General features: G+C 42.5%; 1 protein-coding gene across 2 annotated transcripts; it reads left to right on the top strand.

Moving 5' to 3' along the window:
* Positions 1-3,900: 3,900 nt before the first annotated feature.
* On the top strand, positions 3,901-11,248 carry LOC134449666 (zinc finger protein 595-like). Of its 2 annotated transcripts, XM_063199740.1 has the most exons (7): positions 3,901-4,141; positions 4,434-4,604; positions 4,757-4,818; positions 5,037-5,109; positions 6,755-6,916; positions 7,005-7,344; positions 8,843-11,248. In XM_063199740.1, the coding sequence occupies exons 1-7, from the start codon at positions 4,139-4,141 to the stop codon at positions 10,564-10,566; spliced, it is 2,535 nt and encodes an 844-aa protein (XP_063055810.1). In that variant the 5' UTR covers positions 3,901-4,138; the 3' UTR covers positions 10,567-11,248. The 2 variants fall into 2 exon arrangements, with proteins under 2 accessions (XP_063055810.1, XP_063055820.1); XM_063199750.1 differs by lacking the exon at positions 6,755-6,916.
* Positions 11,249-14,716: the final 3,468 nt, after the last annotated feature.

Here is a 14,716-nt window from a genome sequence, read left to right as displayed (position 1 = left end):
CTACTTTACAGTGCACAGCAATCATGAGTACCTCCCTATTGAAAAGTAACAAGTGGTTGTAGTCATTGCTGTGCACTGTACCTGAAAAAGGTGAAAGTTCACGTATTAAGAATTCATAATGCAGATGGCCTGATGAAACCTTGGCATCCTGAAAAGGCTTTTTATTTAACACTGTCATATCCCACGTTTTAGTGTGACAACTTTACATGGTACGACAACTTGACAAAGAGTAGTTCTGTCACGTGACCAGACTCTTCTGCAAGTAGGAAAATGGTTTTCCTGCAGCCGCGATGAATGAAATAAATATACCTTTGCATGATGCTACCCTGATCTTTGTGTATAGATGTCCTTTAGTGCAAAGTGATACAAGTGACTATTGTTCACATGGTGGATATACAGCGCTGCCTAATATTGGCACACCTTCATTTTATTTGCAAAATGTGCAATATATCCAGAAATAAATTTAAATATACACAACTTTTACCACCAGGGTCTTTTACTTGGAAGCCCCACTCTTCCTATAGATGTAATATGCCCATACTTTTGAAGATGTACAGGATTCTTCCTCCCATTGATAGATTTCACAGTCCAAGAAGGTAGAGAATGCGCGCACTTCAGTTGCACAGCTGCTGGACAAAATAAAGTAACTGAAGTAAATGATAGAAGTATGCAACACTGTTAATGCTCCCAGTAATTTATTTGCGCATAATTTATTGTGCAAATAAATTACTGGGAGCATTTACAGTCTTTCGGACTAATATCTTTTACTTCAGATTTCACAGTCCCTCCCAAGATTTTCAATTGGATTTACATCTGGAATTTACATCTGCTTGCTAGTTTAGAACAGTTTTTTTTTTCAATTTTACCTCCATTCCAATGTGCTTTTGGATGTGTGCTTTTGGGGTTTTGTCTTGCTGGAGTGCACATGAAACTAAGTGTCCTTGCACAGGGTTAAACATAACATGTAAATGATGATTAAGTACCGTGATGCCTGTCATGATACCTTGTTGAAACAACTATCCAAAACTGTTCAAAGTTGACCTTCCACTACTTCCACTTTTCCTCTTCAACTATTTTCACCAACTTTCGCAAACTTCTATCCTAAATTCTTCCCTCACCCCCACATCCAAGAGGTCCTTTATTGTTTCATGTTTGGCAGATTTCTGAATAACACAACATTAAAATTAGTATACCTAGGTCTTTTGAGAATACCTTTTTATCATCTGTAGGTCTTGTTTTTGTAAATAGTGGGGGTTTTCCGGGAACTTTCAATGCAACTGTTAATTTGTAAGTTTTTTTGTTATAAATCTGTTGTCATACTAGTCCCTAAAAGTGAAGGGGTTGGTACGACAAAAATCCTAATTATAAGATTATCAATAAAAGCCTTAGAAGCCACAAGTGCTTGTTGAAGCTTCATGTTTACTGGTGATGTGTCCTTTTTAGGGGTGTAACGGTACACAAAATTCACGGGTCGGTAAATACCTCGGTTTTAGGATCACGGTTCGGTACATTTTCGGTACAGTATATGGGAACAAAATGGAAAACCATTTTCTTCCTCAGCACATTGTTTATTTCACCAAAATATTGTCAAAATGCAAACGAAAAAAAGGAAACGCATTCAACCTGCTACTTTGGGTCGGAGATTTCATCAGTGTAAGAAATAGCACTTTTTCTCCTCTTCACCTATTTTTTCTTGCAATCTCTCTCAGGGTTTTCTACGAGCCTCTGCATGTAGTTTTCCTGGTGAACCAGTAGCCTGTAAGTAACAGGCTACTGGCACACTGCCCTTTCACGCGTCTCCGCAGGCGGGGTTTAGTCAAAAGATGCTTGCACGCGGTTGGAGCAACCTCATATGAATGACATGACACTTCGACCACTCACGTTGAAGCTTTGTGACGTAGGACGTGTCGTCACGTCAGCGCCGCCAGGTCGGGAACCACAACAGATCAAAGTCCTTTAGAAAATCAACTTGAGGTATTTTGGATAACACCGCTGAAATTGCTGCTTCCATCCCGACGCATGATAACTCCTCGCACGCCGCCATTACTGTTGTGATTCAGGGAGGTGTGATTCAGGGAGGGGGCGGGCACAGCCGAACTACCCTGGGGGAGGGTGTTGCGTTCGATAAACTTCATACCCACTGAAATCCCTCCCTACGATCCTGATTCGTCGAGCTGCCCCGTTTATTTCGTAAACGGAGGAGGAGAGTGAATCACAGGTGCACCAGAAGGTTTGTGTAGCCCAGCCCCCTGGGCGTCAACACATAGCTTCTGGTTCACCAGGAAAGCATGTAGTGGCAGCATAATATAAAAACATGAACAGAGTAGCCTTATACAGCACTGTTCGATTCGATACAGGTCTTTCCGATACGGTACGTCAGTTTGGTTCGATATTGTTATAGGCCTAGTCCTTTTGTACCAAACAAGTGCCTGCTTGTGCAAGTGATGTATTTTGTGTTGCACTAGTCTTCTTGCACTAGTATTTTTGCAGCTATGCCACAATGTCTGTTGAGGACCCCAAGGTTCCCTAGGTGATGGAACCCACAGTGAGTGTTGTGTTCTTCTATTGGTGTTCTCTGCCAGTGCTTACCACAATGCAATGTGCCTGCTGTATGTCAGGGATGCCAACCTCAGGCCCAGGGGCCATGTATGACTTGTGTGGTTATTACAAATGTTTAATATCACATTTGTAGCCCATAGGCTACGTAGTAAGATGACTTAGACTAATGCACGACCAATATATCGGCCCCACCGATATGTCGGGCCGATATTTAGCATTTTTGGGATATCGGTATCGGCCATACTTTTAATAAATTTCCACCGATAAGTTTGTATAACTTTCACAACCAATTTTGCAGCCGTTTCGTTCTGAATGCATCTTCTATTCTGCTCTCCCCACTTTGAGTCCATGAGAGTTCATTATTATAACTAAATATATGTGTATATATAATAATAATAATTTATATTTCATTACATTTTATTATGAACAATATTTCTATATATCGGTTGCACATATCGGTTATCGGCCTCCCATTTCCATAAATATCGGTATCGGCCCTGAAAAAAACATATTGGTCGGGGACCCTAACTTGGACATGGTGCATCACTGTGTTGATCAGGATGAATCGGATTGGGACCAGCCTAGCCAGGGTAAGATCTCTCACCATGGGCGGAGCTATAAGGAGGGGTGAGCAGCGCATTTGCCCCTGGGCCCAAGGCCCCCCTGCAATGGTGTTGGTGGCCCTATTATGACCATGGCAGCTGTATGTTGCCCTTTCAGTGTTTTTGCCCTGGGACCCTGTGTGCAATTGTTCTGCCACTGCATCCTAGACAGACTCTCAATATCAATTGATTTTTTTTAGTAGCACGTTATCACACACAGCTGTCATTCCTTTGGCTTGAGAAAGAGAGAACATCATCAGAGAGTAAGACTGTTAATAACTGACCCTAACCAAAGGCAGATGACGATAAAGGCATATGCTGACTTATTTGTAATACCACATGAGTGTTTGTGAAGTTATATAATGTCAATCACAGCATTTATATAATTGCATTGTACTTTCCTAGTATCATTCACAATGTAAATACCGGCAGGGGTTCCCAACCTTTTTCAACTTGGGGCCCACTTGAAATTGTCAAAAATATTCAAGGCCCACCTCTGACCCAATTAAGAATAAAACTCAAATAAATTAACAACAACACACACCAAAATATGATTATTATTTCTGGAAAATTATTTCAAGGCCCACTTGGAATACCTTCAGGGCCCACCAGTGGGCCCCGGCCCATAGGTTGGGAATCACTGCGGTAGGTCTTGAAACAGACTCGAGAAAGCCCGTGTATGTCCTCTCCCAACCACATGGGGACAGACTAGTAGGTGTACATAGGTAGCACAAAACCATCTTTTTCGCATCGAAAGCGTGTATGCATGTAGTGCTATGAATTCGTGCGCCTTTTGCATGTTCTTTATCGGTACCAAACAAAGCAGCTGTAGCCTGGACGCAGACCGTGTCAATACGAAGGGTAGACGGCTTCGTGGAGAAAGGCAGAGGACAGAGAATTCTGCACAGACACTATGGAATTCTACCAAACACCGTTGAAGTAGTGCAGCGCAGTGAATGTAAACTGCTGCAACAAGCATGGTAAGTTTATGTTTTGAGAAGTATAAAAACGTGCATATTCACATTCACATATAACGTGGGGAATTATTAATGTAGTAGTAGCCCAGTGTCCATTCTATCACGCAGCCTTCGTCACTCTCACACATTGTGATGGCGATGGCAATAAACATGCAACAAAGTTGTGCGCAATTATGCGCGTCTTCAACGGTTGTATCCAAATAAAGAATTGCTTAGACTAACATGGCTGCTGCAATGCCTAATGTAATTGCACTTTGAAGGACCAGCATCAACGTAACTCGGATGCATTTTATAGGACCAGCATACAAACATGGACGTGTTACAACTGAGGACAGAGGAGGAGGAAGCGCATTTGCAGCAGTCACAGGATCATGAAGTAGAGTTTTGCCAGACCCTGAGACTACAGGTAGAAGATCTCCAGAAGAGACTTGAGGAGAAGGACAACAAACTCAATCAGGCAAACAAGGTAAGACCTGCTCATCTGAAAAATGTGCTGTCCTTGAATTTGAAGCTATAGTAAACATTGAAATATTTCTTCCATAAAAGTTGTGTGCACACATAAAAGTAGACAGTTACTGAGTTGCAGTCCTGACTGTCCCGTCTCTTCGTCCCCAACAGGTGATCAGAGCACTGAGGGATGAGGTGCAGACACTGCAGCAACAGCTGGAGCAGCACAGACGGTGAGTACAGACGCACAATCCTCTCCACCATCCACAAGTCAGATCCAGTAGGATCCATCCATGTTCACTCGTTCCAAGTCAGAGCTTTTCAGATTTGTTTGTACATTGCAGTGAAAGTGGCATGTTTAAAAATGTATATCGATAATAACTCTGAAAATATTGGTTTTTGGTGAATCCTAACATTTCACCTACTGCCGTTATTGTGACTCTCTCCACAGGAAGTACAGTGATGACATGATTGGACAGAGAGACCAGCAGTGTCAGTGTGGAATAGGAAATAGCATCACATTGGTAGGTTTAACTATCAGTCCTTCCAGCTTGGGGCCTATACTGCAAAGCTGGTTCAGGATAAGTTATGGTTAAGTTAAGCGGTAAATCATCTAATACAAGAGCTTTTCTTTTTTTAAAAAAAAAATGAGGACTCCAGGCTCTTCTATCAGATGATTTACCTCTTAACTTCTCCTGAGCCAGCTTTGTAGTATAGGCCCCAGGTCTCACAAAATTGTGCTGAATACAACACGGCTCCTGGACCATTTTCATTGTTTTTTTTTTTTTTAAATGTGGCTATTTACGCCATGCTGTCCCTGCCAAAAAAAATGCCCAGACAAAAAAACAATCCTAAGGCCTGCTGTCAGTATAAATAGTATAATGTTCACTCAGTTTTTTTTCTGTGCCTGAGCAAATGCAAATACAAACCCCTACTCCGATGAAGTTAGGACACTCGGTAAACTGTGAATAAAATCAAAATGCTGTAAAAAGTGGTGGGGAACCTTTTTCATTCGAAGGGCCACTTCAAATTGCTCCAAGAGCCATACTACAAACACAAATCATGATTTCCCCCCGCACTTTAGGCCTTTACAACAGATCCCCCTTCTCTAGGTCCCCTGAATGAGCTTAATTGTATTACAAATGGAATTTCTAAAATTCCTTTACAAAATATGTCATATTTCATATGAAACTGCATAACATTAAAATTATCTGGGGGGCCGGATTCAGCTGCCTCAGGGGCCACAAATGGCCCTCGAGACATAGGTTCCCCACCCCTGGTGTAGGGTCTTCGGAGCCTTGGGCTACCCGTCTCCCTCCGAATACACTGCCAGTCAGGTTGTACAGCCATAGGGCCAAGGCCCCTGATCCAACCTCCTCCTATTGGGGTTTGTAAACGAGCAATGGTCTCCGCGGGAATGGAGAAGCCTCCGGCTGGGTGGATCCCTCTCCTGTCCTGAATTCTGGCATGGCAATCGGGAGGTATTATATACACTCATAGAGTGCGTTCCAATATGCTACCTTGCATCCTCCACTTGTGCTTGTGGCCTCGTACCAGGAAGAAATGCGTCGTGATGGCATCACTGACAACAGCGTTATATTTCAATATCTCGCAAAAGCTCATTTTCCCATTTGCAAACTGGATGGTGAATGAAGAATAGTCCCCCAAAAATTATTTTGGCTAGGCTGACAGCAGGGAAACTTAATTGTTTTCTCCACGGAGGCAGGGCCAGGAGGCGGGGTGAGGCCACAAGCACAAGTAGAGGACGCAAGATCGCATATTGGAACGCATCTATAGTGAGATGTAGGGTGAGTCGACCGACAGAGGTCGAACTAAAGGTCACAGCTGTGACCCTGTTTCTCTGAGGAAGATGAACAAAACGTTTTACCAGACAACCCTTGTTGCCCATGGGATCAGACGGTTGGTTGTCTTCAGATGAGCTTTGGGTAAGGGCAAGGGCGGTTTTATACTCCGGGGTTGGCCCCGGAGTCGTGCAGCTCATTGGCCTAGCGGCATGATTGAAAGCTGGCGTTTAATATCACCCATGGTGAGATGTCTCGTTCATCAGCCTCAGAGAACCGGGGGTCACAGCCGTGTGTGTGTGTGTGTGTGTGTGTGTGTGTGTGTGTGTGTGTGTGTGTGTGTGTGTGTGTGTGTGTGCGCGCTCAGACAAGGACTGTTCTGTCAGACTGTCGCCCCTGTGAGGCAGAACCTGGTTCATCAGATGCAGGAACATCACACAAGGACCAGGATGTTGCATCACAGGATGTTGCGTCACAGAACTCGCTACAATTTTCCCTTCTGGAAACCAACTTGGCTCTTAAACCTGTGGTATGGCGGGGTGTATTTTGAGTCTGTCTAAGCTTTATAATCATCCAGTCTGTTACTTGAAAACTTAACAATGCTTTGGCCCTTTTAGGGTAGCGGGATCCCTCCAAACATCTTCCTGTCCTGTACAACAGAGGACGACCCAGAAGACGTTGCGATGTCTCCTGGTGATGACACACTGACATCATCAGTGGAAATGGAGGACGATCCAGCAGATTGTCTGCTGGCTCTTGGTGATGGTACACTCATTAGAGTGAAACAACTGAAACTGCCTGCACTGTTAGTGAAGCTACAAGACTGCCGTGAAATGCTGGGGCCTGACAGAGTTTTTAAGATGGAATCCGAAGAGGGTGGCGATGACGGTGATGATGGCGACAGCGATGACCTATGTTATCAGGATGATGAGGACGACTGTGATTACGACCCGAAAAGTAAGTGCACATGCTGTACAGTAATGTACAGTACAGGCTAAAAGTTTGGACACACCTTTTTATTCGGGAGCGTGTCTATGTTCCCACAGCCCATTGGTCTCACAGTCCATTGGTTCCACATCATTAAGACTTTTAACATTATTTTTTAGGCCCATTGGTCCGACAGCATATTCCTGCTGCTCCATGTCCCCACATTCTACTTATTGTATAGTTATTCCAGTACATAACTTAACATAACTTTAGGGTCATTTCACGTGAAATCAGACACTTTGGGACCCGACAGACCCGGATTTCAATCATACTTGGAGTGCCTTTTTAGTAGCAAGGTAGCACCTCAGGACTGCATTGGTTTGAATCTGACTTTAATATTAAGGGAGAAACAGACTAGGAAAGGTTCACATGTGAGGGTAGGACACTATACAACTATACATTCAGCCTTGAATATATCAGTCAGTGTTAGTCACAAAAAGATGTCTGTGGTGTTGTCTGAAAGCTCTTTTCTGGCTCCACATATTACACAATCAGCTTGGAATACAACAACTCTCAGAATATGAATTATGATAAATTGAAAAATTAAAAATTGAATATCTAAAAATGCTATATTTTAAAATGGCCAGTTCCTTTTCCTTTTTGGTTCTGGATTAGACCAGTGGAGGGCAGTACTATGCTTGGTGGTGAACAGCCTGCTGAAATTGAGAAGTCGTCTCTCTTCTTTTAAAAATGAATATTTTTAGATTAAGTTTATTTATTGTATTATTCATAATCCATGTGAAAAAAACATTTTTCACTGTTCTCAAGTCAGATATTTAAATGCGATTAAAATGCCATTAATTCGATTAATTAATTTCAATTCGATTAGATTAATTCGATTTAAAAAATTAATCGAGTCCCAGCCCTACATAATATGCTTAGACTCTACAAACAACGTCCATGGAACTCACTTCCTGACGAAAACTTCATGCCGAAACGTGTCGAAGTATTTTAATCATGCTATGCCCAACAATATAAAGGCATTTTAATTACAAAGAAGATGAGTGCCTTGGTATTTCTAAACTTTTTTTTAAATCAACCAAGCCTGTCACCAAAGAGCACCATCTTAAAAAACTAGACAGTTTCAGGAAGCACTCTAACTGGACTTCATTCTGAAACGTCCATGGAGTGATGGAGAATGTGGTATTCTATGACATAATTCTGTAAATAGTTAATGCTCAGTATTATTTATTACTTCATCACTTTACAGGTATTGGACCATCACTGTTACTTGTCCTGTCTTGCATTTTGATGTCAGTGTGTAAATGTCAGCGCTGTGTATTTCTATGTCCTTCATGGCATAAAGAGAAAACGTAATTTCAATTGACCTGTGCATATGAAGAAACTGACAATAAGTCAGCTTGACTTGACTTGAAATACAGCTGGTATTCAATGTGTTATTCAATTGCTGCTATGTGAGTAATACAGTAACGTGATCAAAAATATACTGTATATGTTTTTCGTACAGGTGACTGTCCTCAGAACAGAAATAAAAGCAAAGAAGTGTTGTCTCCACCAGAAGAGAGCATCGTCAAGCCTGGAGGGAAACAGAAGAGGCAGAGCAGAGGATGCAAGAGACTATCCACTGACTCTCCACATAGAAAAACACCCATTGCCTCGGTTAACAATGGAAATAATCAGCATTTAGACACAACCTCAGTACCATCAAATGATCTCCAGTACCAGACAGCTCTTCCACTTGTAAAACCTGGAAGGCCTATAAAAGGAACTGAAAAAAGAAAAAAACATGAATGTGATGTCTGTGGTAAAACACTAGCAAGCAGGGGAAGTCTACGTAATCACTTAAGAGTACACACGGGAGAGAGGCCATATGCTTGCACTCTGTGTGATAAAGCTTTCAAAACTATAAGTAATCTGCTGGGTCACAAAAAGGGGCCTTATGCTTGTACTGGAAAAAGTGGAAAAACATTCAGCTCTTCAAACGATCACCAGATGATGCTTCATACACGGCATAGGCCATCCACTGAATCCCCCAACATTGGAAGCTGTGAAGAGATGGGTCAAACCTCAACACACGCAAGTAGTCTCAACCAGCGCCCCATTGACTATCCACATGAAAATGCATCTGCCGTCTTTCCACATGAAAATGCATTCACAGTTTCACCCAACACCAAAAGCCATCAGGATATAGACAAAACCTCAGCGCCATCAAGTGGTCTCCTCCAGCATCAGGCAGCTCTTACACTTCCACGTTGTGGAAAGCCTAGAAAAGGAACTGAAAAAGGAAAAGGCCATCAATGTGATGTGTGTGGGAAAATACTAGCTCACAGAGCAAGTCTACATAATCACTCAAGAATACACACAGGAGAGAGGCCGTATGCTTGTACTCTGTGTGACAAAACATTCAGACATAAAGTTTCTTTGAGCCTACATGAACCATTTCACACAGGGGTGAAGCCTTATGTTTGCACTGTGTGTGGAAAGACATTCAGGTTCCCAGCAAGTCTGCGTGTACACTTCAGAGTACACTCTGTAGATATGCCATACCCTTGCAATCAATGTAGCAAAACGTTCAAACAGATAGGTGATTTGTTAGCTCACAAAACGGTGCACATAGGGGAGAGGAAATATGCTTGCACTCAATGTGACAAAACATTCAGATATAGATGTACTCTGCTCGATCACAAAACAGTGCACACAGGTGAGAGGAAATATGCTTGCACTCAGTGTGGCAAAGCGTTCAGACAGAAATCTGCTTTGCGCTCTCACAAAACGGTGCACACAGGGGAGAAGCCTTATGTCTGCATTCAGTGTGGGAAAGCATTCAGGACTTTAGGCACCTTACGAGGTCACGAGATAATACATCCAACAAGTGGTGGGGAAAGGGAGAAGTTTCCCTGTGATGTGTGTGGAAAAGTTCTTGCCTCACGAGAAAATCTTTGCCTTCACAAAAGACTGCACACAGGTACAGGAATTCAATGTGATGTGTGTGGTATACTTATTACCAAGCGGTCGAATCTTCTGCAGCACCAGAGAATTCACACTGGCGAAAGGCCTTACGCCTGCACTGTTTGTGAAAAAACGTTCCATCGTAAAGCCGACCTAATACTGCATCATAGAGTTCATACAAATGAAAGACCATACAAATGCTCAGAGTGCTCCCTGGCGTTCAAAGCAGGCTCACAATTAAAAAGGCATGTCAGACGAAAACATTCTGGAGCAAAGTCCTAAAATCAGTCACTTGGGTTAGGGTGTTTATTAGGATGACAATAGCCGCACGGCACACTTTTAATCTGATTAAAATACATAACATTAGCTGACGCTTTTATCCAAAGCGATTACAGTTATTACATGGTGTTTGTTACAGTCCCTGGAGCAATGTGGGGTTAGGTGCCTTGCTCAAGGGCACTTCAGCCGTAGATGCTATGGAATTCAAGCTTACAACCTTACATATTGGAAAACTGACTCCCTAACTGTTAGGCCACTAAATGTATCAACCAGTTAAAATGCCTCATGTAAGCATTCAAATAATCTGTTAAATGTATACAAAGGGTCTACATATTTTCATTGATTTATATTATGTGGTTTGGATGTTAATTAAAAACTTATTAAACAAGAAAAGTGCCCATGTAAACATTTTTTGTATTATATTTCAACAGTTTAAACGAAAAGTGCTCCATGGCATTCAACAGTTCAAGACAATTAAGAAGTCATACATACAATGAAAACATACAGCAGGAAAGTCGTATTCTTGTTGCCTCTGCTCCAATACCTTTCTTTCCACTTCAAAGCGGAAATAGTCACGAAATAGCTCATGTGACTTATCTGCTCATTTTCACATTATGTTCTATAGGCGACAACTTTTGTCTTGTGAAAATCTGCCCTGTCTGTGTTCATCAAAGGGTCAATCTTTCTTTGGTGCATGAAATTTATTTTTGTACATATATTTTCATTCGGGAGGGTTGTAGCTTTCACATGAGTGACTTCTGAAGCCAAGTGATTAATTGAAAGTCAGGTTATTAGATGTTATTCCAAACAGATGGATAGGCGACAATACTTTTGGAGACGGCTGTATCGTTCACATGGTGCATATTCAGTGCCACCTGTAGAATCTTGTTTGCCCACTTTTGCGCATGCCCCGCAAATTGAGTGGCAAGAAAAAGAGATGCGATTACATTCTCAATTCAGTTAGTGGGCGAAACCTCACATCTTGGCCACAAATCTAAAAACTTTGCCAGAAATATCACATGATGCGATGTACATTGTTATTACTTGGTTCTGGCGTGTTACGGCCTGCATTTATTTCACTAATTGAGGATTTGGATGGTTATAAAATGTGTTAAGTGCAGTTGACGTTTCAGTGAAATTCTTGCTTCACTGTGTTCAAGATGATGAGACAAAAGTGTCTGAAGGGAACAAGTGTTAGCCTGGTCCTGACCATCCCATAATACTACCATTTCATTTTGTGTTATGGTCTGGAAGTTGTGTGATCTTACGCTGTTGCAGGAAGCGGGAAGTTTGCACTCAGTTATGATTTGAAATGATTGGACAGCTCTCACCCAATGCCGACAGTTACTCAACAACAGCATAGCGCAGACCAGAGCCATTGGCGCAGACGTTTTCGTCATTGTCTCGAGTGTCCTCCCTCTTTCTCCCCCACGTGGGGCACTTATTCGCTTCTTGGCTGTTTTCTGATTAGATTAGAGGGGGTGGGGGGGATCAAAATCCCACCGATCTGGACACTCCACATAAGAGCAAGGTCAGACTACCATAGTGGAGCCAATCCTTTGGAGAAAGAACGAAGGATGGCTCACTAGGCTACACAAGTGTGCCATTTGAGACATATTTCATGGTAATAGTGTCTCAGATTGTAGGAGCAATTGAGCATTGGTTTGCTGTAAATCATTCAAGAAACTGTGTCTGTTACGTGCAACGTTATTAGGGCAGACAAACTTTCAGTGCACTGGAATTTTTTATTTCGTCATTTTAGACACGCTGATGGAACATTCACTTGAGGTCATGAAAAGGTCGTGGCAATCACGATAGTGTAATCTAGATCAGTGGTTCTCAACTGGAACAGTCTTGGGACCCATCATTTTCCACTCTCATTCGGTCGCGACCCAATTTTTTTAGCGTTCAAGTCAATTCAATGCAATTCTCAAAATGTAATCAAGACTCGATCTCGCATAAACATTCAGATTGTATCTATGACGACAGATGACACAGAGTTCACTAGCCTATCAAAATAAAAGTTGTAAATTGTTGCAGGAAAAGTTGGAATTTTTTTTTTAAATTACGTTTTTTTTTACACCAAGGCTCCGCGACCCACCCATGACCCCTCCGCGACCCACTTTTGGGTTGCGACCCACCAGTTGAGAAACACTGATGTAGCGGTTCCCAAACTTTTTTCCCTGCGCGTACCCCCTTTTACATTTCAATGTGGTTTGCGCACCCCCTAAGCCAGTGGTTCCCAACCTATGGGTCACCAAAGATCCACAGTGGGTCGCGAAGCCCTCTTGATTTTAAGGGGTTTCATTTTAATACCATATACCGGTATAGCCCATGTTGAAGAAATAACAAAGCATTTAAACTAATATAATATGCACAGAAGCAACAACATGTTAGTGATACATTAAACATTTATTCTATATTTGACTGAAGACGAATTGAGGAATAAAATGATAAGTAACGAGTTTTCGCAGGAAACAGAGTATCATGTGACTGGGTCACCAAAGCGTACAATGGTGAAAAATATGGGTCCCTGAAGAAAAAGGTTGGGAACCACTGCCCTAAGCGCATGTTGCACAGCCTCACATTTTGGACAATCCTCTTTTCCAATTGACCTGACGTTTTTTTCTGCCATCATTACAATGGAACTTGTTGCATGTAGAGGTGTGTCGTTCAAGAACGAGCCGGTTCTTTTGAACGGCTCCCTGAAGTGAACGATGGGAACCGGATCACAGCTGGGGGAGCCACTGGACCGTTATTTCGTTCATTTCTCATTCATTTTAAGCACGTGACCTCACAATTGTTTGCCTCAAAGAGAGGCAAAAACGGTCTTTAGAAGCAGGAGAATAATCAGTAGTTGTTTGGACAAAATTACCTAGAGGTGGAGTCAAAATATTACATTCTTAAAGGATAGTTCCGGCGTAAAATGAAAGTTTCACCATCGCTTTCCCATGCCACATAATGTATCTAATGATGAGCCATTCCGGGCAATGCCGCGCCGTTATGGAGTTAGCTAATTTTAAGCTTTTTGGTGAAAAACGCAGCCAACGCATCACGGCGGGGCCAATTATAAACCTATTCTTTTCTGATGTTTCCCCGCTATAAACAACTTCAAAAACGCTACACACTTCATCACAAAGGTCTCGTCAATCAAACCGAGGCACAGAGAATGTCATCGGACCACACAATCTTTCACTGGCCAGTGTTTTCAGAGGTGTCTCACTAACTTGCAACTCTCTGACCCGGATGCCAGGGCGCGCGAGGTCAGAAGGACCATTACGCAACGGAGGAGGGCTGGAGGAATTTATAAAGTCGTACTAGAAGTACTCTTACAGATGTAAGTACACCACCAGTGGTGTGTTATTACAAAGTTGAATCCATATTATATTATACCGTGTTGCAATTACTTTGTAAGAGTAGTCTGCCTACCTGTACTCTCCATGCAACTCTTCAAATCTGCTGCCTGCACACACGGTAGTAGCGATCCCTCCGGGTTTTTACGCCAGTTTCGTCCACTTCTAATGCTATTAGCCATTCCCGTAATATGGCTGGTTTAGACAGTGGCAGTCGGTGAAAACGGTCGGGGTTCCAGCTTTTCATTTTACGGTCGTAGCCGGTGCGAACCGCGGACCATGTTTAGCCTACCTAGCCACCTGATTGAGTAGCCTGCATCCGGGTCAGAGAGTTGCAACAGTGAGACACCTCTGAAAACACTGGCCAGTGAAAGATTGTGTGGTCCGATGACATTCTCTGTGCCTCGGTTTGATTGACGAGACCTTTGTGATGAAGTGTGTAGCGTTTTTGAAGTTGTTTATAGCGGGGAAACATCAGAAAAGAATAGGTTTATAATTGGCCCCGCCGTGATGCGTTGGCTGCGTTTTTCACCTAAAAGCTTAAAATAAGCTAACTCCATAACGGCGCGGCATTGCCCGGAATGGCTCATAATTAGATACATTATGTGGCATGGGAAAGCGATGGTGAAACTTTCATTTTACGCCGGAACTATCCTTTAACACTGAATAAATAATTTAAAAAAGAGCCAAAAGAGCCAGTTTTTTGAACGGCTCTTTGAAAGGAACGAGTCACTAAGATCGGGATCCCGAAAAAGAGCCATAAATCCCATCTCTAGTTGCATGACATGTCTAGGAGTTAT

This window comes from Engraulis encrasicolus, chromosome 1 (genome assembly GCF_034702125.1).
Source record: "Engraulis encrasicolus isolate BLACKSEA-1 chromosome 1, IST_EnEncr_1.0, whole genome shotgun sequence".
Taxonomy (NCBI): domain Eukaryota; kingdom Metazoa; phylum Chordata; class Actinopteri; order Clupeiformes; family Engraulidae; genus Engraulis; species Engraulis encrasicolus.
The sequence above is the reverse complement of the archived record's forward strand: the minus strand, read 5'-3'. Positions and strand labels throughout refer to the sequence as shown.

What these genes read in the sequence shown, in the direction of transcription:
- LOC134449666 (XM_063199740.1), top strand. An exon ending in TAGGAAATAGCATCACATTG is followed by an intron (nt 5,110 to 6,754) that starts GTAGGTTTAACT and finishes GTGCGCGCTCAG; the next exon opens with ACAAGGACTGTTCTGTCAGA. An exon ending in CTGTGATTACGACCCGAAAA is followed by an intron (nt 7,345 to 8,842) that starts GTAAGTGCACAT and finishes TTTTTCGTACAG; the next exon opens with GTGACTGTCCTCAGAACAGA.